Source organism: Streptopelia decaocto (assembly GCF_964273445.1).
Source record: "Streptopelia decaocto genome assembly, chromosome: 5".
NCBI lineage: Eukaryota > Metazoa > Chordata > Aves > Columbiformes > Columbidae > Streptopelia > Streptopelia decaocto.
The window spans coordinates 14,678,787-14,705,219 of record NC_138659.1 but is presented as its reverse complement, the minus strand read 5'-3'; the positions used below and the strand labels follow the sequence as shown (position 1 = coordinate 14,705,219).

The 26,433-nt window shown below is 41.5% G+C and overlaps 1 protein-coding gene across 2 annotated transcripts in view; it reads right to left on the bottom strand.

Moving 5' to 3' along the window:
* Positions 1–26,433, bottom strand: part of LRP8 (LDL receptor related protein 8) — a 179,209-nt gene that overhangs the window by 24,589 nt on the left and 128,187 nt on the right. For both annotated transcript variants that reach the window (XM_082052275.1, XM_082052274.1), the window contains exons 4-5: positions 17,550–17,678; positions 571–933 (exon numbers count right to left, since the gene is read on the bottom strand). In XM_082052275.1, coding sequence (XP_081908401.1) covers positions 571–933; positions 17,550–17,678 — 492 coding nt within the window. The remainder of the gene's footprint in view (positions 1–570; positions 934–17,549; positions 17,679–26,433) is intronic.

The window sequence follows — 26,433 nt, the reverse complement described above, 5'->3', positions numbered from 1 at the left end:
CACCACCATGTTAAATGCATAAAACCAGCTGAAAATAAATCCATTATTTATTAGTTCTGTGCCTTTATCAAGCCAAGCTCAAAGCACATTTCAAACTGGATTCTTCAGAGGTGCTGCTCTTGGCTGCCTTGTTCAGTATACTCTAAATTCAGAGGCAGAAAATTCATTTTTTTTTTCTGCTGATCATATATTCCCTTTAGCATTGCAGCTCCTAACCTCCAGGTTGTGACCCCACCATGCAGCCCGAGGGCTTTGAACATTTTTCCCATTTTCCATTCCTTGTCTTTCTAGTGAAACAGATCTCATCTGAGGCATGGTACCATCCAACAACTCTCGCACCTCCTCTCTGAATCCTATAAGGAAAAATCATAAGAGGAGTCTGGAATATACCTGACCCTGCTGGTTGGGCACCCAGCTGTGCCATTTGGGAAAAAAACGCCCCTTGTCAGGTGCACAGGTGCTGCATAGACATCGAAGACTTGCCTTAAAACACAGCCCACAGCAGCCTTCTGGCCCCTCTCCCCGCAAAAGGAGAGCCCTCAGCCCTGCCCTGCCCCTGCAGACACTCACGGCAATCCTGCTCATCAGACTTGTCCTTGCAGTCTTCGTCCCCGTCACACTTCCAGTTCAGATGGATGCATTCACCATTGCCGCACTGGAACTCATGAGCCGCGCAGGTGTTGAGGGCCTTGGCATCGTAGCCACATTTCTCTACGGACTCGTCTGACTGATCCTCACAGTCCGGCTGGTTATCGCAGACCCACAGCTCTGGGATGCACACGCTGTTGTTGCACTGGAACTCATTGGGGTTGCAGGTCAGAGGAGAGCATTTTCTTTCATCGCTGCCATCCCCGCAGTCATTGTCACCATCACACACGAAGATGATGGAGATGCACGACTTGTTACTGCACTGGAACTCATTGGGAGAACAAGCTTGGGAATAAAAACAAACAGGTGAGCTGTGAGGTCTCCAACCTCCCCATCCCCACCGTGCCAGCTTCAGGCATGACTGAGACAGAAGGAGGGCGAGGGCATAAAAGCATTATGTTGGCTGTCCTAACCCAAAACATTTTTCCCAATGGTAAACTACATGGCAAGAAGCAGGCGGAGACACAGTGGTTTTCTCACTGCTGCACCAGAGTATGCAACCTCTATGGGCCATGGGCAGCCCTAAAGAAGAAAGGGCAGCAGGGCTGTGAAAACTGCAGGTAGGAAAAGCAGGGGGCCAGCTGCTGCTGGTGTTGGGGCAAGAGCAGCCAGGCAAGGCCCAGTGCACGGGGTGACGGCACGGAAAGAGCGGAGAGATCGCAGTGCGTGCTGGAGGTGCTGGCACACGCTGGGGCACTCGCACAGCGCTTCGCTTTGCTCCGCGCTGACATTACCAGCTTTCCTGACTTTCACAAGCACAGAATCAGGTTTCAGGATTTCACAGTGTGCCTGGTTTTGGACATATTAAGTGGGATGTGTAGGGTAAATATTTAGTGAGACAAGCATCAATTTAGCTGCAATCTGCCAGTAAGGCCCTTTACAACACACTGAATGCCTTCCCTGGAAATCACAACTCAACATTAACATACAAATGAGGCGTTTATCAGATTGGAAGCTGAGTGGAGTACTCTCCTCTGCAAGCCTAATGGACAGCTGAACCAGAGAAGCCTGCTCAAATGAAGCTTTCAGGTACTCCAACAATATGCAGTTCATGGTCCCTTGATTTCATCAAGGTGTGGGGGAACCAAAGCCCAGGAAGAAATTCTCCATAACCACTTTTAAGTAGTTACTTAAAAAAGAATCCTGCTTCTGCAGTTTCAGTTATCTACAGGAAACTGAAGGCTTTAATAAATTACAAGTACAATAAATATATACAAATAAATTACTTTTTTTTTTTCCACTGCCCTTGGGAGTCTTTTTGTCTTCAGAAGCAGAAATATTTACTGTCAGATCTGCAGAGCTGCTATGACAAACCACACAGTTCAAAGGGAAAACAGCAGAATTTCTGTAAAGGAGTTGTCATATCCCAGCTTTCAGCCAACCAGGAACACAGTGGTATTCTACCAAAATATGATGTCTGTTTTATACCTGGGAATGAAACCCTAGTTACCTAGCAGTTAAGAATATGTTCGCTTGTGCATGGATACTTATTTACATTCTAGCTTGCAAACTTTCTGGGCTCTATCTGTTAACCTAAGCAGCCTGTAGTTTTACATCAGTGTGACAATATATATACTTCTCCCCTGCCCTGGGCCTGTGCTCTGTTTCCCAGATGTTACTCTGTCTACCAGAGTAACAATCTGCCAAATTAGAAGAGAGGTTTGCCTTTCCTGGTACAACACTACCATGCACTGGCTACAACCCAAGCTCCCTCCAACAGGGATAAATGTCAATGAGAAATTTCAGGTGCACAGTCCTCTGTGCCCAACTTGACATCAACAATTAAATGCAACAGAGTGTGGTCATTGAAGGAGCACCTAGTGTTAGACAGCAAAGTATAGTCTGGTCCAGGTGGGTTACTCAGGCTCCCTCTGTACTAGGTAGAGTATTTTGGAACGAGAGAGATGCTCTCAGCAGGCAACTCCTGCCACATGCCTTGGGATAAGAACTGTCCCTTGGAGAGGCTAATGTTTCTGCTCTCCAAAGAGAGGGAACTGAGATCAGACAACTAATATTAGGTGATGAATACCTCTCATAAGGACCTGAAATACAAGCAGTCTGGTGGAGAAGCATCTAAAAAACCCCACTTTTGCAAGGCAGAATTGAGACCATTTAGATGTTCTGTTTTTTATAGAAATTCTGCTATTTTTTCTGCATTGAGCATAATTTTCTAACCTTATCCTAATAACTAGAAATAATCTATTAACCCTACTGATAAGTACACAGCTGTATAACCTCACACTTTCTTCAGATGATGCACAATATGGAACTGCCAAGTAGGGAACAGTTGTAATCTTACCAATCCATTTTAAAAAGTAAGTGAGAAACAGGAATATTTCTAGGTCTATGTACATTTTCTGTAACAGATCAAGGCTGAGACGAAATTGCTTTTCTGGCATTATTTTGATGAAACTCAGAAACAGATCAGTGAGCAAAATTTTGCACAGTCCTTTGATGCCTAATTTTTGGGCAAGTCTGTAATGAAATGCACACTCCAAATGTGCATTAATTTCCTTTCCCCCAACTGTAATGAGCCCATCGTTTTCTCCCTTGTTGTTTCCCTGGTCCCACCTCCACCCCTCCTTCTGTCTGTAGGCATTCCTTTTCAGAAATCTGCTGCATTGGCAAATTAGTGACTGACAAACATATGTGTGGGATCCAGACAATGCAAGTTTGCAAAAAGCTCCTCCTCTGCACCTACTAATCCCAGTACAGATATAAAATTACTGATAATCGCAGCCAGAAAATAGAAGCAGTTCAGCTTTTGTAACCTCTCACGAGGACTTTCTCAGTGAAGCCTGTGAATTACTAGCTAGAAAAATCACGTGGTCATGATTATTTTATTTCTTTTTAAAAATTAAATTTAGTGTGATGACAGCACTAGAGAATACAAGTTCTCCCTCTGCTGAACACGCACAGCAGTCTGGCTATTGCTAACTCCCCCTTCCCACCACTGCAGCCCTCAGGTGGGATCAATTTGCAACTCACTCGAGCAGCTAAAGCCAGGGGCAGCAACACCAATGGGACATCACTGTCACTGGGACAAGAGCAGCTCTTTGCGCTCAGGTCTTCCTGCCTGCAATTACAGCAGCCATACGCTGCTGGGGCAACCAGTAAGACTGATGGGCAGCTACCACTGGGCCATGACAAGGAGGCCACTGGACAACCACCACAGCTGTCAGGGGCCACTGCAGTGTGTGCACTGGCAGACAGTGGCAGTGCCAAATAGTGGTCCCTCACTACAGAAGGCTGCTCAAAGCACCTCCTGGTGAACTCAAGAAATAAAAATGCCCTTTTCTTCATTTACAGACCTAATGACCATCTTTAGGCCAGCTCAAATGGGACAGTTCCTTCTGGGTCACACATGCTTACAGCAGAGGCTTCCGTCTCCATGGGCAGCTGGCTGTGATGGCCATGGGAAGGCAGATAACGTCCCAATTCCTCTCACCCTTCCATTATCCTCTCTAACAGCTAAAATCCGCGGGGCATGCCAGGATAAAGCAAAGTCTGCAGCTTCCAGCCACGCAGGGACTTGCTCTGGCACAGGCAGGCAAGAGAGGAGAAAAGCTGCTTACAATCCCCCTGTACCTAAGCAAGAGCCAGCACAATCGTGCGCATCAGGATCCCTGCTGCACGGTTTGGTGCTGGTTGGAAGAATCTAATAAAAAGCAGCACAACAAATTATCTTTCGTAGCACCTGGAGAGATGAGGATGGAGAAGCAGAGTCCCAGGGACAGTTTACTTCACTTCTCCTTTCATAAATCTGTCAGCGTACCTACGTACTCCCATCACTACAGCATTTTGCTGCCTTCAGAGCATTTCAGTACAAAATGTGTGAATAGCAATCAAATGATCACTGGGGTATTTCTTCTTTGACTTCAGCAATTTGTTTGCATTCTCTGATTTTGCTACCTGTCCTATTGTAAGCTTTTTTGTGCAAAACAAAGGAAACAAATATTAGCTTGTTTTCCCTAGTGCCAAAGAAATTAATAAAAGTTGTACTCGAAGGTGCAAAACCTACTTCAAATACAAAGTTATCCCAGTAGAAATCCTGGAAATGCTTGTCAGGAAGAAGTGTTTAACCAACAGGCTTCAAAGCGGTAAACAAGAATAATTACAAAAAGCAGATTTACAGAGTACCGTAATCTGTTAGGGTTCTTCACAGTTTTAGGAAGCAAAATATCACATCTAAATGATACCGTACATGTGCTTTGGCCTATAGACAATATATACCAGAGGTGCTCTGCATTAATTTTTGCCTTGTACTATATGCCAAAACATAGAGCACAAATGTCAGCTTTTGCCTCATAGCTTCCAGCTGCAATCTTGTCACATCTCTTGAGGAGAGCGGAGCAGAAGCAGACTGTGGATGGAGGAAGTTAAAAAAAAAAAGGGGGGGATATACTGCAGTTGTGGAGTTGGCGTTTCAGAACTGGCTGGTTCTCTTCTGCCTGAAGCCAGGATTTAACCAGAGGCTTTAGTGAGCAGTCTGGTGCAGCAGGGACAATCTTAATTTTTTGGTGCAGTGCCTGAGCTAAGATAATTCTACCACATGCTTTTTAAGTGCTTATAGAGAAAAGTAGAACACTCTAAAGATACAGGGCAGTCTTTGAGAATCGTAATTCCAAAAAATATATATTTGTACATAACAACGTTTCTACAATGAACATCTCTACCAAGCATGGATCCTTAAATCTGGATAAATCACAAAATATTAATTAAACAGGATATCCATCATTAATAGGAGTTGGGAATTATGTACAATGGACGGTAACTGCTGCCACTGCTAATCTTTAATTAAAGATTTTCTAGCTTTCCTGTAAGAGTTGGATATTTAATTCATCTCTCTTCTCCAAAAAAAGTCAGTTCCACTTGAAATTACATAAATGGCTTAAAGAATGCTAATTTGTGGTAAAATCTGTGGTGAAGTGGATAACAGCAATTATTGATGCTGAAGACAAGATGATGAATTATTACTCTGCATTTTTCTGAGACACTCCCCAAAGCAACTTAAAAAAAAGGGTGGCTCAAAATTTCTTCTTTGCTTAAATCTGATAACGGATCATCTAAAGAAGGCAAAGGATGATCTGCACATACTAACATTTGCATTGGGGAGGGAGAGATCTGCCAAATTATCACCCCTCCAATGCTGCCAGGAGATGCTCGTGCACTTCAGAAATCACCTAAGCTGTGGGGCTTAGGATCTGATCTCGGCGCGGCTGCAGGAGCGGAATGCCTGAGCTCCAGCTGCCCAGGTATTCTGCACCAAGTGCAAACCCAGCCACCACAGCCCACATACATTAATCCCTGAGCTGGACCATGGATAAGGAGGTCACAAAGTCCAGACAGGCTAAATTAATCTGGAACTCGCAGGCCAGTTACTATTGCTGTCATCATGTTGGTTTTATTTAACTAGTATTTATTATCAGGTTTAATGATATCTAAATGATTTGTTTTGTCTGCAGACAATTGGTGTGCTTACCAAATACCTGAATATTTCATACAGCTCTTCAGTCCAATACCAGTCTTTAAGGCATGAATTCATGCCTAGAAGGACAAGTTTCCCCACAGAAAGCTGCCCTCCAGGAAGGACAGCAAAGATTCACTTTAAGTTCCACTTAAATATGAGAAGAAACTTCTCAGTGCGGGTGACAGAGCCTGGAACAGGCTGCCCAGGGAGGTTGTGGAGTCTCCTTCTCTGGAGACATTAAAAACCCGCCTGGACACATTCCTGTGTAACCTCATCCGGGTGTTCCTGCTCTGGCAGGGGGATTGGACTGGATGATCTTTCGAGGTCCCTTCCAATCCCTGACATTCTGTGATTCTGTGACAGCAAAAGGGATGGAGGTAAATGAAGATGACCTTGAAGCACGTTGCTCTGAAAAAATGACAGGCCTCCCATGGAGGGAATAATGCAGCTGAATTGCAGTCTCACTACTAACAGTGGTTGTTGCTATGGTGACTGATTCCAAAAAGCCCATATAGATGAAGACTGCAGAAAGAATAGTAATTCCTGATATTGTTCGAATCACTAATGTAGCTAAGGAGCCACCTCACGCACTTTTGCAAATTAGTATTTGCATGTGCTCACTGCCTTTGCCACACTGCTCCCCTCAAACAAAAATGAGTTATTTTTCCATTCTCTGCAGTAGTATTTGCATAATATTAGTTAATTATAATGGAGCAACCAGATGCCAAAGACCCTGCTGACAAATAATAGTTGGTTCAAAAGTGTATTTACTGATTTAGAATATATTTCCTGAGAATCACATATTCATTCAAAGTGGTTTAATTTTCTGAAAATCTAATTAATTATTACCCCACAATTTATGGAGAGAAGCAGCTTCTGTACAAAAGGTATGCACACTCTGAATTTCTTTGCTGTCTTTAATCTTAATTATGTGCAATAAGGTTGCTAACTCATACTTGCAGTCTCCTCAATTTTCTTCATACCAGGAAAGTGTTATGAAGTTTATTGCAGGTGACTGAAAATGACCTCAAAATAAGAACGAGTGAGTGCAGTGTAGTGGGTTTAGAGGTAAAATAAAGCAGCTTGGGAGAAAAAAAAAAGTCTGGTCAGAATGCCTAAAGTTGATACTGTGCTGCTTTTTGATAAAATCCAAGACACCCCATGGGGATCTTGTGGGGATAAAGACATCATTATTAGTCTTTTATATCCTGATAGGAATATAATCAGCTGAATCAGATTGGAGACATTTGGTACTAGCCAGAATTTAAATAGAAAAAAAGTATGCTGGGATGTGTTCAGTGGGTTTCTTTTCTGACTGAAAATTGGAACCTGTATGGGACAAGATCAGTCCAATTCCCTTCAACATGACTTGCTTATTAAAATGGCAATTTTACAAATTATACCAATTTGGCAAATCCCTCAGAAACATCTGATAACATCCATAAAACTAACAGCTGCTCTAATATTAACACACAAGATTCTGTATTTCTGAGGAATATACAAACATTACTGAGGAGGGCCTTGGTCCTGTGACAGCATACACAAACCCCACATTACTGTGTACACAGACCTCTCAGATCCAGCGGGACTCCCTGCGGTTATGAGGATTGCCTGAACAGAACTTTCGGCATGACCCGGAGCTAATTTTGCCATTGCAGAGTTTAAAGCACAGACACTTTGCTAGGAAAAGCCTGCTCCATATATGTCACCTTCCATCACTTTCTGGTTTCTTATGTCCAGCTCAGGAGAGAGACTTCATCAAAATCTTAAAAGCTACAGGGATGGCCCCAGTTTAACCAGCTGGAAAGCTCAACCATTGCACCAGTATCAATCAGGTCTTTTACACTGCCATAACTAAGAAGGGAATCCTGGAGTTTTGTAACAACCTACAATACTTTATTGAACACAGGTAAGGGACTAGGGAGCAGCAAGTCACACAACAAAGCTACATACACTGCTAATACTTGTGCAGCTACTCTTACATCATGAAAACTGCACACACCTCGAATGCACTCATAGGAAGAAAAATATCTTAGGATTAAGTAGAATTCTATGTTGATGGAATCACTGCACAGGCCCATCTGTGAAAAATAGAGCAAAGAAAACCCACACTGGCCACCCTTAGGATATGTTTCTGAACCAATGGGCCAAAGAGGTAAGGCAGAGAGAAAAGCCGGGCTGCAGTGTGATAATCTCACAGCTACAGCAGCCAAGGGCTCTCGGGTTTTAACTCAGCTGAGTTACGAGGGACAAAGCAGTGCTCACATTGCAAACAATGCGGTCACTGCCCCATAAAATTTCCACTTCCACTAATTTACTGTGCTTGATGGGAATTCTCTGTAAGAGGAGAGATTTCCTCTTATTGCAGTTTGTTTCACTACTAGAGTTAAATGTTCATTACATTTAGAACACGGCACTATTAACTCTTCTGGAGCACAGACAAGACAAAGCAACACTGAGAGCTGTCACATCTCTCCTCGCTTCCTCTGGTTTACCCAACTGTTTATCACATTTCTGTAGGAACACCGATCCAAAGTGAATTTGAATGTAGGTTCAGTAACAATGAAGAAGATGCTTTTGAAATAAAACAGTTTGCAAGGCAACTGATCTGAAGGGAGAAGTACCTTAAAAAAGAAGCATCAAGGATGCAATGAGACAACCTGCAGAATTCACTGTAGATTCAGCGTTACAAATATAAGCACATACTATATTGACCAAGTCTATAAAGACAAGAGCACTGTGGTGGTTTTGGGAGGGGGAGAGACTGACAGACTTTTCAGGAAACAAAGAGCCCCTAATTATTTTCAGTTACGTGATATTAAGGGGCACAGCTATTATTTGTTGTAAAAAATGTACCCACATAATGTATCCACAATTCCACAAAAGAATGACAATAATTTTTAGAAAAAATGCTTTAGATTTCCTAATCAAACAGAAAATTTAAGCACTGAGTGACAGTCACTGCAATTAAAAGTGTAAGGGTCGTGTCTTAAGTGCACTCACTTTAATAGTAGTGAGATTTCTATGGCATTAGGATCTGCCCTTCAGTTTCTACAGCTCTGAAATAGAAGGCAGCACTTTGCTAGATCTGGGCTGAGATGAAGAATCAATTGTACGACATGAGCAATTATTTTAAACTTGCGGTAAAAAACGAAGCGTATTGAAGTGCATTTTATTGTGACCTAAACCTTCCCAGTTAGATTTTATCAAATAAAATAATTTATTTGCAGCATATGAGCAAAGTTAATCAAACCATTATATTTTCCTCTGTACGAAAATAACGTGTCTCAGACACTAAGATAACTTTCAGATGGTGTTTTGTCCATTAACATGACTCATAAAACAGATTTTTTTGTTGATTGTGCATCAAGCATTACGTGGTCCTCTCCTGCGTAGGACTGCACTGAGTTCAAGTGAATTGATTTTGATTCAGGCTTCAGATCATATGCTCAGGAAGCATAACTGTTAAGCACTTGTTAATTAGCGTAACGCATATGTACCCGTGGCCACTGAAGGATGGAACTCCTACCCACGTATCTGCCATTGTAACACAATCATTGGCACTGACAGTTGCAGAAGATTTCTCTTAATAAAACTATACAGATCCTTGCTTTTTGGATGAATAGGCTCAGAATTATAGCTCCATCTTATTAAGAAAGCACTTCAGGGACATGAAATACAATCATATTTGGCAATAAAAGATGCAATTTCTTGACTATTTCAATGCAAAGAGCTCTAACTGTTGAAAGGTAGACTGCCCAGAAGATAAACATTACTACAGGCCAATTTTTGCTCCTCTGACAGTACAACATGGGAAACTGGAAAGAAGAATCAGAGACAACTTCTCCAGCCGAAGTACAGAAAGAACAGCAGGGTAAAGCTTTTGTGTGTGTGCACAGGTAACATGCAGTCCAGCAGTTCTAGGCTTTTGTGTTAATTATCCACAAATCTTTGTATAAAAACAGTTCTTTCATACCACTTTTCCACAACTCTTTGAAAAATTATCATTTGGGGTGTGTAGGACTCGTGTGTGTGTCTGTGTGTCTGTTCTTTTTTAAACGTAAGCCCAAGAGACAGCAGGAGGGAAATCCAAGCCATTTTGCCATAACCTTCTGCAGGTACTGCCCTGACAGAGCTTAGGTTGTGGCTTTAGGATTTAATTCTTGACTTAAACAATGACTATCTCACCTCTAATAATAAATTCATGCAGTATTTTACATTTAAGTACTACAAGCATGCAATATATTAAAAATGCAACTACCTTCATTTCCCTGTAAGAGTGCAATTAAAGGTAACTATCAATCTCATTTTCCTTGCTGTTTCATTCTGAAGGAACTCAGGACAACTATGATTATGGGCTGAGATTTTTCCAAAATAACAATGGGGATTTTTCTGCAATTACTACTGCTTTCGAAGGAGCTCTAATACTTTAAGCAGTGATAAAGTGGCAGCTGTACATGTTTAATTTCTGAGAGCCAGGGCATAATGCACAAGCAGTAATCCCTCCAGCTGTCCAGTAATTAAACATCATGTAAAGCCCAGAGGATATCATTGCTGTGCTACCTTATCTTACTTATGAAGGACTTTCATTTGTTAAATCTACGGTCATTTTCTTTCCATTCTTGGAAAAAATTGCAGATTCCTCCACCGTGGCAAGTGTACTCAAGTTACAGCTACCTTCTATAAAATGACAGGAATTTCAGGCTAGCCACGTCTTCTCATCACATGCTGAAATAATAATGAATAGTGATAGCACAAAAATATTTTCTGTACAGGCACAAATGCAATACTATAGGCTTTAACCCCAATCTCAGGAAGAACACATGGCAAAATCTGAGCCTTTGGGTTTGATTTCTGTCTGAGCTGACTGAGGAACAGTACATCATTGTGCACCTGGCCTGCTAATGAAGGTAATGAACAGAATTTGTAACTGATGAAAACATGTATTAGGCTGCAAAGGAAGATAAAATTTGTGCTACATTATCACCAAGTAAAAAGCTCTCAGTAGGATCTGTGGAGATTTGAAATCAACAGAATCAGCATGGTCAGCTCCCCATAGGTAGCACTTGAAGTGCAACTCATGCAAAACACAGGTACCTTTTACTGCATGAAGAAGAAAATGAGGCTGAGACAACATGATGCTCCTCATTGCTACAGGACAAGGATAAAAGATGGTAAAAGAATTTAACTGTCAACAGAAAGGTCACTTCCTGTGAGTGTAGGTGCAGGAGCAGCGTGGAGGAAGGTGACTTTAAATCAGCTTTATAATTTCCCCACTTCATCTGGCTCATCATCAGGTGGATCTGCCAGAGGGATCAGACCAGCTTTAGCCTTCTTTAAATTCTGCTTTCTGCCAATAGTTCTGGGGTGACTTGAGGGCTATTGAGGAAGGCACTGTGAAACAGGTGCCTCCGAAAGTTTTCTGCACTTGGACCTTACAAGAAAAGGACCCCTCACTTGTAAGCACTGATGGTTTTTATGGAGAATCACATCTGTGCCTGGAGCTTTGCCAAGAAAAAGTGAAAAGCTCCTGCCCTGAGGATCTTGTAAGTGATATATACACTATGGATATTTGAAGGCTGTGAGCTATGACAGCAAGGACATGTGGCTTACAGCTGAGCAAGACTGTGCTTACTGTTGTTTCCCTTATTAATTTAAAAAGAACTTTACCAGTTTGTTTTAATCTGGCATATTGTATCATAGGGCTGAAAATCTACAACTAATTCTGAGATATATGGTCAGCAATGAAAAGCTGGAAGATGAGGGTCTGAAAGAAGATGCTCTCGCTAATGAGGCTGTCACTGTCATGGGGCTCCTGCAGAATTTACTGGCTCTCACTCTTGGACAACTGTATGAGATCAGTATGTCTGTTACCTGCACAGGTTCCCACTGATCACTGTCTCTGTACCACAGTTAAGCAGAATAAATAATGGTATAGGAAAATAACTTCTTATGCCATCATTGTATCAATGAATACATAATTTCAATGTGTCTCACTATTGGGAAGGGGAAAATCGTGCACTTGCAACTCCTCATCTGCAGGACACAATTTTCATACCGGGTGCAAGAAGTGGTCCAGGTGAGCACCAGTAACACAGTCAGAATTCTGAGACAGGGCCAGAGCGTTGTGCTCTCTGTTGACCATCCCAGAATCCCACCAGAGGGAACAAGCCATGTGCACAATGAAGCCAAGCAATGCCCATTTTGGCTTTTCCAGGATGGTAGCTCTTCTGTTTTAAAGCCAGGATGAAATGCTCTCTGCATTCCCAAGCGGCTGAAATACACTTGTTAGAAAATCTCTCTCTTGGCAGAGATTTAACAAGTTCTGCAGTAGTTAGTAAAGCCCAGACTGACCCTGAGTTGTGACGCTTTAATTAGAGTCTCCCATATTAAATTTCTCTTTTTAGTCTCAGTAAATGCATTTCTAAGCTTGTCCAATCAATTGTGACGAAGGTTAGGTACACTGGGAGCACAAAACCTCAACCAGGGGAATAAGAAAAAGGAAGCCAGCACTACCAAGCCAGCAAATTCGAGACTGCTCTTACATTATTAACGGTTGATGTCTATTTTTGAGGACTAAACCTGACCTATGACTGCAAAACACCTAGTAAAGACACAAATTATTTTTGCTCCAAAGAACTGAAAAATAAGTTATTTTTGTTTTTATATACTCATTTATTTTTTAAAAGGCAGACATTTGCATTTTCAAAAATTGTTTGTGCACTGGAAGTTTGCAGTGGACTTAAAGCCTACTTGCTGGAAGCAAATTATTTAGGCAGACAGGTGCTTAGCTACCTATATGCAAGGATTAAAACCCACAATTAATCCCTGGTGCAATTACAGCCTGTGCAGACACAAATCTGGATGCCTAATCACTGGTGCTTTAACCACTGCAGGTTAAATAATTCACAGCTTCCATTGCTTCCTTGCGAAGTTTTTCCACAGGGTGTAAATCATGTTTTTCTGCCTTGTTCATGGGTGAACAACAATAAAGTGCCTTACTATCCATTGATAACAGCTTCCAAGCAGTATGATGGGGCCAGTGCCTGGACTGCTTATGAGAATAACTGCTTTCTTAATACTGGTACCAGACCGGGCCTAACAGGCCAGCAAAGGCGGTTTTATACATCTCTCTGGAAGTTTTATTTTAATGGACTTCACCCATCAAATTGTTGTTTCTCACTCCAGACATGGCAAACGGAACCCTTAATTCAGATGCTTTGCTTACTCCTAACGTTAGCTTATGATAGGGCTAGATTGTGCAGGGAGAGATGCGGAACTCAGAGGATGTATTTGACTTATCCATTGTTTGAGATGATGTATTCTTTTTTTCAGTACAGCTACACTCGTGAACTCCAGAGCTTGTAATTCCAGAGGTTGCAAACTGCAGCGGAACCCTTTGTCTAAAGGAGTTTACACAAGGACAGCATACGAGACTGCAAATTCTCTGCTTCCTTGAAGGAAAGATCCTCTGAGCACTGCTGTGATAAACCTTTTTCAGATCACACAGTGTGCCAATGAAAACAGCACATCTTCAACAGTGACCAAAAGCAAAGGAGAGGGATATAGAGCATCAGTTTGTTTCCATTTGTGCAAGAGGCTGCACCAGGGATGTGGCTGATACAAAGCACAAGGGTGTGAACCCAACCTAAAGAGAAGATTCTCTTATTCATATTCTATACTTTTGTCCCCAAATTTCTGAACAGCAGCTTTCTCCCTCTAGCTGGCCATGCCAGTGCCTACACTGACTACGCTCGTTAAATTACACATTGATTCCAAAAACAATTACATAATTCAGAAAAGAAAAATCCATCAAAAGTTACCAAATCCAGAACAGCATCTGAAAAGCAAGTTGTTGGAGGCCAGAAGCGGACATAGGAGGAAGCCTCATAATACACTTGCACTGTTCTTACAGTCTTGGATGATTCTGCTACTATAACCACTGTTTTCCTCCCCTGCACTCTCCTGCAGTAGAGCCTCCCTTAACTTGGACTGTGAATATTTTGACACAGGGACAGGCGCTTGCACAGCCTCAGCACAACCAAGCCCTGCTCCTGTATCTCCATACCAGCACGATATTGTTAGTGGTACAAACTACCGATGCAGAAATGCAGGCTCAAATAACATGAATAAACTCCATATTAAGTTATTTTGAAGAATTATAATACAAAGAGACAGTTATTCCTATCTAGAAATAAGAGTACCTGTAGTTAAAATAAGTTTAAAGTGTTATAATAGCTTGAAGTAATAGCTTGATTAATGTAGATTTAGAAAGAGCTTAGGGTTTTTCTTCTGGATGCCCTCACAATAGCTTCAAGTCATATTCCACTAGTTTATTGCACAGGCCGGCTCTCAACACAGAAATTATCCTGAGCACAAACAAACTCCCTTCCAAACATTTATCCAGGAAGATGTGTTATATATAGACAAGCTGGTCAGCTCTGTGAGAAGTGCAGCCTTAGCTATGACAAGGGGCTGCAGGTGAAAAGTGGTGCTGTAGCTTCTTTCAAAATGGGAAAAAACATGTAAGTGCAGAGGTTAAAAAAAAAAAAAGGTCTGAACCTAGGAACAGAATTTTTTTTTTTTTTAATCAGAATACTGTGTGCTGCTGAGAGAAAAGAAAACAGGTAAAGGAGGATTCTAAACAGAGAAGAAATGGCAATGTTAACAGAGTATCAGTGGATAGGCTTAGTGAGGTTTATCAGATTTGGATAAAAGAGAGGATAGCTATCAATCTTCCACAAGGTCTCAGAGTTTAAACGGCCAACACGTTTGTTCTCATCCAAGAGGAAAACACTTTAATTTGACAAGCAACCCCACTGAAAACGCTCCCACTACAGCCATTCAGCAGTGCCTCCTGTTTCCTCCTCAAAGTGAGTTCAATGCCTCTGAATGGTGCCGAGTCAACAGCTTTTAGCACTGAAAGGTTCCGATGTCTGCACCCCCCAGAAAGCTCCACGTTTGCCTGTCAGTGCCTTTCTGCCTGGTCCACTGGCCAGAGAACAGCCTATCCCACACCGAGATGCAGCCTCTGTGGGGACAACATTCAGTCATAAGGAACTAGATGAAAATCATTAATTCATGTCACACGACTTACCCAACAACAATCAGAAGACGGTAAAATGTCCTTGGATTAAATTTCCATTTTAAAAACCTGCATGTGTGCTAAAAATGTGGAAGATAAGCAAGACTAGAGACACTGAAACATATAGAAGAGAAGCACTCAGCTGTTTCTAAATCCATTAAGGACATCATTATGCTAAAATTATGTGGCATTCAGAACATATTTACATCAATTTTGGGGGTTACCTAGAGCCTTGAAAAAAGTTCAAAGCAATTTCAAGTAGACTTTTATTATAAATAAAAGACTCCGAGACAACTTCTGCTGGTATAAGCAGCAGCAGTATTAGATAAGTGGAGGCAGCCATCAATGTAAAAATTGTTTTCATTTCACTAACTCATATTGGGAAAAGAATAATTTTTTTCAATAGCAGTTACAATTACCTTCCAAACTTGTCTCTAATTCAAGACTCCTATTCAAAGGAAAAAAAAAAAGCATATGCTATAGCGAGAACATTAAGAGTTTCATACAGAAAACAAAGACTTTCGAAAACTGCCAAAACATCATGAGTGTAAAGGACACAAGACCAGGGGTCTAAGCACATCAGCAACTTACCACATCACAATAATTTATTACTCAGGAATTCTCCATGCACGTGCACTTAATTCCCCATGAAACGGGAGGTAACATAAGGCAATTTACGCCTCCTCCTTGCGAGCCAGCCTAACTGGAACTATGCTGTGCAGGCTCAGCGCAAGCACAGTAACCTGTTACCATCAGCCCCGGACCTCTGACTCACGTGCAGTATGGAATGGAGATGCTTTGTAAAACTTTGTGTCTTATCTGTAGTTAACTGAATTAGTGAGTCGCATGGAACCTTCATGTTGAGCTTCATACCTAACAAACTGCACACTGGCTTTCATTAGCAGGATGGTTATGGTGCTGCTGCACATGATATACAGGGAGGGGCTGAGGGAAACAAGTCTGGTTAACGTGGACAAGGTTAGAAGGAAATCTTGTTGCGATGTTCCGATATCTAAAGGGGTGATACAGTGAAGCTGGAGACAAACTCTTCTCAGAAGTGCACAGAAAAAGGAGAAGGGACAATGGGCACAAGTTATGACAAAGGAAAAAGTAAAAAAAAAAATTACAGTGAGTGGTTAAACACTGTAACAGGTTGCTCAATCAGTAAAATATTTGGTAATATTTTGTTTGATCAAGCTGACTGCAAAGAAATAAATCACAAAATGTTCACATAAAACATATTTCATTACACAACCTCAATGAAAAGACATAATATGGATTAAGAACTGACTAGGTATTAGAGACTAAAATTCAGTTTTCAAGCGAAGAAGCATCAATGTGTGCTTGCATGTGATCAGTCAACCCTTTCACCACTGATCTGGAAGTAAAAATAACATTGCTGATATCATGTGCAACACTAGAAATATTGATGGATGGGTGAATAACTACACAGAGCATGAGACAGGTTCTTAATAGCCTGAGACTGTTTGCACACAAATAATTTAATAATGACAGAGCTACATAAGAACAGCAGTAAAAAGGTGATTTTACTTCTGCACAGACTGGTAAGACTGATATTCCCTATGTTCTGGTGGTCTGTATAAAATAAGAATTTGAAAATCATCTGGGATACCCAAGGGAGCCACAAAAAATGAGCTGAGTATCCATTCAAAACAAAATATTTGACAACAAGAAGCATAAAGAACTAAATATGTTTAGTCTGTCAAAAAGACAATTTGAGAAACAGCTTGATTACACAGTGTAGGAGTTTTCACAGAGTGAAAACACTGTTAAAGAGCTTTCTCATTCAGCAGAGATAAGCCTAATAAAAGGCAATAGCCATTTAGGGACTGAATTTAAAACAGTTACAGTAAATAGTATATTATTTTCTCTCTGTCCAGAGAAACCAACAAGCTATTAATAAAGAAATGGCCTATATCCCAAGAGAAACTAGCCTTGGTCTCTGGGGCTGCACTCTCCAGGAGGAAGGACAAGGCCATAAGCTGCTGAGCTATCAGAGGAAGATTTGAACAGTTATTTAAGTCCTTACCGCATCATCTGGGTTTTTACCCTGATAATCACATTTCAAACTGACTATTCTGCTACAGTAGTAAAAGAATACTTAATTCTCTATAGAGCTCAGTTTCTATTCTCCAGCCAGCTCCAACTGGGGAATCCTTCTTTCCTTTTTCTAAAATTCACTACTTAGTGCTGCAAGGGTAGAGTGAATGAGTTTGTTGGCAGGTAAACTCATCCCTTGACATGCAATTTGTAACATTTGCTCTAGAACTTTTATAGTTCTAAAGGGAGATGTTGCATACGTATTAAAGTATTATTCTAACTCACCAGGAGTGCAACCAGCCTCATCGATACCACTTTCACAATCCTTCTGTCCATCACATCTCCAGGACGATGGGATACATTTGTTGCTCAAGTCTCCACAGCTAATTTTTTCAGCTGGACATACTTGCTTGGCTGGAAGAATAAAAAAAACACCAAAAAAAAAAACCCAAACAAGTTAAACATAATTCTAGACATTACTAACATCGTTTATACTTTTAAAGTTACTTTTATTTTGTGTGGCTCAATCCTGAGACATATGGCAATGAAATCCCAAGTCAAGACTGATGTTGAGGTATGGCTGATTACATGTCCCATATGAGATCCCCAAAGAGATCACAATGCTTATACATTAAAAAAAAAAAAAAAAAAAAGAAAAGAAAAGAAAATAAAAGGCAGCATCACTGTTTATTTCAACAAAATCCCAGAAACTTAACTTTAAACTCAAAGAAATTAAAGGAGAGGAACAGAAGCCACATTCATTCAACTTCTACCTAGTGTTTTCCCTGCAGGCAGGCTCCTGCTTCTTTCTGGCCACCCCAGTGACCTCAAGTTGCAACAAACTGTGCATAGGCCACATGGCTCTTCACACACTCTTGGGGGCTGGTGGCCCTTTCTCACCTTCTCTTGGCACCTCATGTACCTGGGTTAGAGGTGCCAGCTTTGGGCTGCTGCCTCTTGACTCTCCTTGCACAGGCTTCCCCAGGACCAAGGACCTTCTGTCCTTCCTGCCTGTGCCTGACCTGGCCAGTCCCTTCCAGGAATGTAACTACAGGAACATGCAAATAAAACTAATATCTCACCTGTCTGTGACCGCCTCAACCCCCCAAAACTGTGCTTTTGCTATTAAAACACTGTCACTCTGCACACAGCAGCAGCAGTACTGGACAAACTACCCTCAAAATACGACCTCAAATTCAGTCAGGAAAAATGAACTGCCTAATTTTAGTATAAGGGTTTACTTAATGTTTGGTACTGCAAGAAAATTTCTGAATTTAATAATCTAGGCAGATTAAGGTCAGTAAACGTGGGGAAAGAGTGGCAAGCATAAGCATGAACTCACACATCTCGAACAAACTTTAACTGCCTAAATTAAATACAACTGTGATCTAAGACATGGAGACACAGGAAGACCCACAGAAGCAAAACCCCCAGCACGTGCAAGAATACAACTATGAAAAAAAAAATAAATCTGCCAAATTCATCTGGAAGCAAATAAGCTGTGAAGCTAGTTCTCTCCTAACTGTTGTGTATTGCCAGGTTTTTTTTCATCATACTAGTGTAAAGAGCAACAGATCTACATTTATTGTGACAAGGCTGCTCGAATGCATAATGTTCCAGAGTTTAAACAATTGTTTAGTATTCTGGAAATCATCATTCAGTTTGGCAGGATTTGCTTATTACACAGACCAATTTCTCTCTTTAAAAAAAGTAGATGTTTTCAAATAGTTCTTTCATTGGTATTAATGATGATAATGCTCTATGTGGCTGCAGATCTACTGAAAAGGGAGGAACCTAAATTCTATATTCAAACTTTCACATTAGCCTGCTCTGGTGAAGGTGCTTAACACAAAGTCACTCAGCTTCCCAAGGGCTGAGCAAAAGCAGATGAAAATTACAGCCCTCCATTTCCACCTGCACAAGAAGGCTGCAGAGGGACATCTTACAGCCCCAGAGCATCAATCAGACACTTAGAAAGCAGTACCATTTAATCTCAGGATTGCTCTGACTTAGCCCCTTGAAGAGCTATAAGAAGCAGTTTCTAGAAGCTGTGGGCAACCAATATATCAAGAAAAATTAGGTCCTGCCACAGACAGACAGTTAATAAACAGATGCAATGAAGTTTTATAACCCTGAGGCAAGACAGCATTTTTGTTGAAATTTGCTCACTGAATACCTAAATAACATTTATGAATGTTACACAATCTATCGAGTAGGGGGAAAAACAGATCCTTACTTAGGTTTTTGATAATTTTACCAGCAGGTCAGTAATAAAAATCACCCGACATTGGAAAGGCTCCACAACACCACCCCACCAGGATCAACATGTCTGCCAGCTCAGACGGCTGCTCTGCCCCAGGCCGGGACCCATGTCCTGCATTCTCCCCTTGGCCCCTGTCCCTTTAAGCTGCAGGTTTATAATGCATGACCACAGGGACACTTGGTGGCACTGAGCACTTGTGTCCTTCCACAGAAGTCAGACAGCACGTCTGAAAACCAGGTCGCTTGCCAGCTGGGCAAAATGGCACCAAATAAGGTGCTTTCCCTCACCCTCAAGGAAGCTGGCATTGCCTCACTGCAGCCAAGCAGCTCTGGACACCATCCCCAGAGCTGTGTGACAGGGCATATCATCTTTCAATGTGCCAAAATAATTCACGGATACAGAGGGAAAAACTAATTCTGTGGCTGCTGACTGGAAAACAGCAGCTCCCTCAAGAAAAAAAATGAAGCTAAAATGGCCCATTTGGCCTAGAAGCCCCACAACCCCTCAGCACAGAGGCTGCCTTGTTTTTTGAAGTACCCACCAAGCAGCACCCGTGAAAACAGGGCTTTTTGCCACAAACAGTGGACAGAGAGGTGATGCATCTAGGGTCTCCAGAAGCTACCTGGGCTTTGCATTCCTCCATCAAGGCTTCCATAGCCTCCCAGCTCTGAGGTGCACAGCTCCATGGCCACCAAAAGCCAGCTGTCCCCTCCCAAATGTCTTCACTTCCAAGCCCTGGCTGCTGAGGAGCCACTTCAGAGGGCTGGGCAGACGGGACTTTGCTGCTGGGGGAAGGAGGCGGCTGCTCCCCCCGCTGCACCTGGCTGTGTGAGACAGAGCACTTGCACACCCTGCACCCCTCTACTCTCCCCATTCAATCCAAGGTTGGGCCCTGTGATGAGGTTTGCTTCTAGGCCACCCCATGCCCTAAAACAAGTTTTTACCATAAGCACACGAGACAAAAATAACTTTCCTCACCAGATTCATTACTCCATATAGATTTCCATGCTTTTGCACTTTAAAAGTTTGTCCCCTGACTGCATTTGTGCTGTGCGTTCAAGGACAAGGTTTGTACTGGACAAGCATACTGGGAAAACTGGGAGATCAAAAATAGTCACCGAGACATTTGTTAATCAGCTTATTGGTCCACACCCCCACAAAATTGTTCTTGTTCTTCTTGCTCAGGCTATGGTGATGGAAAGAAATATTTGTTTTGATGGCAAGTAGGACCAGTTTTTTCATTCTCACAGTACATCTCCATTAAAGAACTAAGTGTGTCAAGACAGGTGAGAACACTTTCCACACACCTGATTTTGAAGAAGGTGAAATATAATTATAAATTGGTATCATAAACCAGCGAGATCATTAACCAGCAAAAACGTTATTTATTGGTCACAGTTTAAGTATGGGCATTACTTTCACTTGGCTGCTGTGGGCACAGATGCTTAATAGCTTTAGGAAGCTGAAAGGTTTGGAAAGGTATAGACAGAAGACTCCTGTTTATGGAAAGCAATCTCTGTGTTAATCATCTTGCTGACAGAGTAACTACAGACATTTAAAAAAATGTAAATCAAAGCATGAACTCGCAGGGAAGCAGCAAGAGAAGCTGCTGTTGGTCACGGTTCATCAAATCTCTGCATTCCAGTGGTTTCCACAATCAAGCCATCGTTGCAAGGAAGGCAGCAACTTGTAAGCACTGGCTGAAAACAGGTAGAGGATCTTGCATAAAACTCAAAGAAAAATTTTGATGAAAATACTTCTGCTTTATTTCAGAAAGTTAGGGCTTTTTTTACCTCCCCCTTCATGATGCTGCAGCATTGCAAGTGGACTTGATAGTGTTGTCCATGCTACGAAACAGACTTTTAGCAACTGCAATCCAGACTTAATGTTTCTTTTTCTGCATGCTGCTTACACAAATCCATGTCTTTTGGGCTTCTGTGACCAAAATGTTTACTTCTTACTTTCCTTGTCATCGACCCAGAAAGGAAAGAGTTAGCGCTGTACATGATAGTGACTGCTCTTGCCCTGGACGTATTCTGGACCAATGCAAGTTATAGCAAGATCTGCCTTTTCAGGAAAGCACCATTAAACAACTTGGTTGTAATGTCAGACACATCAAGACCAATTTATCACAATGAACTGCAAATGCCAAGGATGGACAACAATGGTTTATTTATATGGAGACAAGAGCAAAGAAGACAAGAAGGTTCCATTTACTCACTACCGCCAATGGCACATTCTTCTTTCTCTTTACAGGAGGCTTACAAAGTCTTTCAGAGAACCATAGAGCCTAACTGGCGCCCCACTGTTTGCTTCCTCTTGTGCCACTGCTGTGCTTTTCATGCTCCAGACATCATGTATATTCAAGAAAGCCCAAGAAAACAGAATTGATTTACTTTCAGAAGGCCATTTGTCAGGTTCTCACCAAACAGGTACTCTAAGAGCATACACAAAATGTAATTAAGCAGCTTCTACTGGTGGGAAACCCTCAAGACTTTTCATGAGCAGACTGAAAAGAATGCCCTTTGTGAAAATACATCATCTTACAGGTCTGAACAGTTTCTCTATCTCTGCTGAAATAGCTCCCCATTCTCTCCAGAATGACCCCATGTTTTTCCAAGGTTCTTCAGAAGAAAAATTCCAACCCAAAACTTCATCCTGAAACACAGACAATGCCATAGTAATATGGTTTAATTCATTTCTTACATGCCAATAAATTGTTCCTGCAAAACTTCCACTACTACCTTTATTATGGAACTTAAAATTCCTACCTCCCTCTTTTCTCCAGCAATGGTTTACTCATCGTATTTTTTTTTTAAAGGCATGTTTTTTAACAAGAACTCTCCTCCTCAAATATTGCCCTTAAATCTTCTTTTGTCATAGCTGGCAGTCCTATCTCAGAGATGTACCAAGAACAAAATAAATGTTCGTACCTGTGCACATACAGGACTACTACATTTATATTTCCAGCCAAAACAGGCACGATTGTTAAATGAGTGACGGAGCTGACAGGTAGAGGTTCCTTAGCGAAATTCAGAACTCAGAATACCCAATTCCTGGAGATTTGCAATTCAGAAAAATGCCTCAGTCACAAGTTTGCATACATAGTCATTTTTATATATATGTGTGTGTGTGTGTATATAAAAATGTATAATCCAGCCTACATTCACTACTGCCTTCTATCTGATACTTTTGCACGGAAGTATTTAGGGTGCATAAGAAACGCGTTTCAAAATCCATCTTGTGACTTAAATTACTATCAGAGCTGAAGGTGTGTCTGCACTGGTATTTTCCTCCCCTTGCCTCTTCTCCCACCCCAGTGCAGTGCTGGGAACACTGGTTTCTGCACTACTCACCCACTAGTTCACCCCGTAGCTCAGGGCAGGTTGCTGTTGCCTTAGTTTGCTTCACTTAACCCTGCAAGATACGTCAGATTTTCTGCTAAGGAGCGTTATATAATCATATTTGTTATATTTAGTTAATCTCCCTCAGCTCCTCCTTGTGCCAAGCCGAGGCCAAACCAAACAAAAGCCTCATTTACAGTGTGAAGCGTTTGCATGGAGGCAGCAACATCCACAGTGGATGCATCTCAGGAATTTCATTGGCACCAGAGTACGGAGCACACACACTGTGACTACACAGGGACTCCCCTGAGCCCCCAGCTTCACTTGTGTTAGCAATACAAAAACAGAACACGTTACAGGGAACGTTAATCAAACAATTGTTTCCACAAAGGTTAGGATTCTGCAGTGAACTTCCCTTTCCATCATGTAAAGCAACACGCTACAAGCACCAGCCTGCTGGGATAGCAAGCTTTACACAAACTTGTACCTTCTAAAGCTGGTGCAACTGCATCCAGTAGCAGTATTTGGTTTACTCACCATATCTGTATTATGCATACACTTGAGATCACTGAGAAAATAAAGGCAATTTTACATTTCCAATTGAAACCAGCCCAGTCCAAAATGAATGTCATGGTTAGTGGCTTAAGTGAATTAAGATTACAGCACTCGGAGACTTGGAATGAGACCAAACTACCACCACAATTGATGCCTTTGTTGACAGAGGAGGCCGACTCATCCATCTGCTTGCACAGGATGGTCTGTCCAGGTCAGAACTGGGACATGCTGACAACACTGTTTCCCAGGACCTGGGAGCTTGGATTGCTGCTACCTGACTCTACATTTTTGAGTAAGTACACACTCATGTTCAATAACCTTTCTGGGAGCATGTAAAGGCAGAGAAATGGTGAAAATTTGTTCTTTCTGCACAAAAATATCATTAACTTATGGCCGTTACCATTAAACTCTGAACATAAATTACTAGAAGTGACTCAAAAAGACAGATTAGGAAAGGCTACTAAGAAACTACACTATATAAAGGTCAAGAAGTCATGTCATAAACACTATTAACAGTTGATACATCTGATAAAAAGTTAGATTACGTGGTACGATTTGTTTGATGGCGACTTATGTTCAGAAGTTCCCAGGGAAATGGAAAAGGATTTACACAGATTTAATGCCATTGCACTGCATAGTACAGCCCTTATTAAGTCCTTTCTCATGTGCCTGTAAGAAAGGCTTCTTTACAACACCATGGGGTAGGAGGCTTCAATGAATATCCAACTCCTTCTCTACCTAGAAACTGGAGGGATAAAATAAGCTTAGCATACAAAGGATTCAGCAGGTCTGACATGTACCTGGCTTTTGTGCAGATTATCAAATTGGTGATCATCACCTCTGAGATCAGAATGAAATAATCAGGAATTCAAAAATCCCAGGATTAATTCTAATTACTGAAATATAGGCTCACTGTCAGAATAAAAGGCAGCTTTTCTAGGAAAAGCATGTTTCAAACACAGACACTACAAACAACCTCAATGAAGAAAATTATTTTCAGGGTAGTGCCAATAGTTTCAACAGACAGTATAAACTGTATTTGAATGCAGTATAAAGAGGTAAGATATTTCCATAGTAGGCTGAAAAGACAAATGGCATCAGGGTTTATAGTAATGAATATAGTTGAAGGTGTCCCTGCTCATTGCAGGAGGCTGGACTAGATGACCTTTGAAGGTCCCTTCCAACCCAAACTAACCAGGCTTCATGTCCCATAACCTGAGTCACCCACATGGGTCAGGAAGGGATTCTTTAGCCAAGTTCAGAGCTATCCTGGTTTGTTGTCAAACCTTTCTCAGAATACTGAATATTGGTACAGCTCACGATAGCATGTTGGACAGAAAATACCAGTACTCTTGGGCTCCCAGCATGTAATTTTTCTTAGATTCCTGACTGCTATGTCTCACCCATTTTGAAAATAAAAATGCCCATCAAACTTGGATAAGAAAAGCATTTCCTTCCCTCAGACTGGCAGGACTTCAGCTGATTTTGTCTTTCTGCAAACACAGCAAATGCTCACTCGCTGCAGTTGTCGGAATGTCTCACCTAATTCATTTCATAGCTTTGAAATAGACTGTTTTGATGGCACTTCTGTTCTCTACCTGATATGCCCAACAGGCCCTGCTGCTGACAACTAAAGTCCTTTAACTCTGCAGAGTTTTATATCTTTCCTGACACCCCAGCCATATGGTCACTAGAAACATTTACTCAGATTAATCCAGAGAAGAAATTAATACAGCCCTGCAAGTAATGCCAGGCAAATGCCTAGCTTAATCACTATGAAGCACAGCCCTCATTGTTTAGGGGAACAAAACTGGGATTTTGACAAACTGAAATCTGAAGCCATCTGCCAACTTTCCACCCCATATTTCTACCAACTTTGGCCCTTTGCATGCCTTCTCTATGGATCAGACAAACCCATGATTTTCCCTGGACTTAAAGTGGAGAAATGTTCAAGCATAAACAGAAAAAGCCTGGCCCAAGGAATCAGCTGCTGACTTCAACTGAATCAGGAATCACATCGCAGATCACATTGAGCATTTGACAAAAGGTGTCCAGTAAATGCTCCATCGTAGCCAGTGTCCTGAAGGCCAACATTAAATATGGACACCAAACAAAATATACCCTTGCCAATTATGCTATTTACTTCCTTATATTAAGTCACAAAAGGATATTACTGCTATGGTGATTTTTAATAGGAGAGTAGCTATACAGAAGATTAGTTTTGTACTTTTATCAGCAGTCATAAGGCAGACTACCCTTTTAAACTGAAGCAGGATAAAACCCTAACTTATATCTGCTTACAGGAAGAGTTCAAGGTTCTCATTTAAATCAGCACAAAAGTAGCCTCTGTTGGTATTCACAGGCAAAAAAGTGCAATGTCAGAGACTTGAAACAGGCTGGTGCTACAAATGCCACTGAAGCCCATCACGTAGCCAAGCAGGAGGAACGGGCAAGAGTCTCAGTAGCTGGATGCTTCACTCTGTCCCACTGGCACCCCAACGTGGTCCCTCCCTGTGAAACCACCAAACCTTTTGCTCTTCTCTCTGCTCCATCTGTACGCCAGGGCAGAACTTGTCTTCAAAAGACAAGTTCAAATTGTGACACTAAGACATTATTCTGGCTACTGAAAACCCAAGATTCCAGATTAGAGTTCTTCAGACCATTTTGCACTACTTAAAATTTTATTTTCTCTTCACTGATGAGGACCTCTGATCTCAAAGATCAGCTGGTGATGCCCTTATCTTGGTGCAGAGGAAAGGAGAAAAGATATTAGTAATAAATACAGGGGAAAAACTTGAGACATCCAAGTAAGAAACAAGAACAGCTGAAGAACCACCTGTTCTTGGTATATCTAAAGCAGCAATGTGCAATGCTGATCTCAAACAGTTTAATAAGTTAATAAACTGATAGTTGACTTTGTTAGTTAGCAAATACATAGGCCTGTTAGCAAAACCCAGGACTCACAATTTTCTTTAGAGATAGTTTTCTAATAGCAAAGCTATTAAAT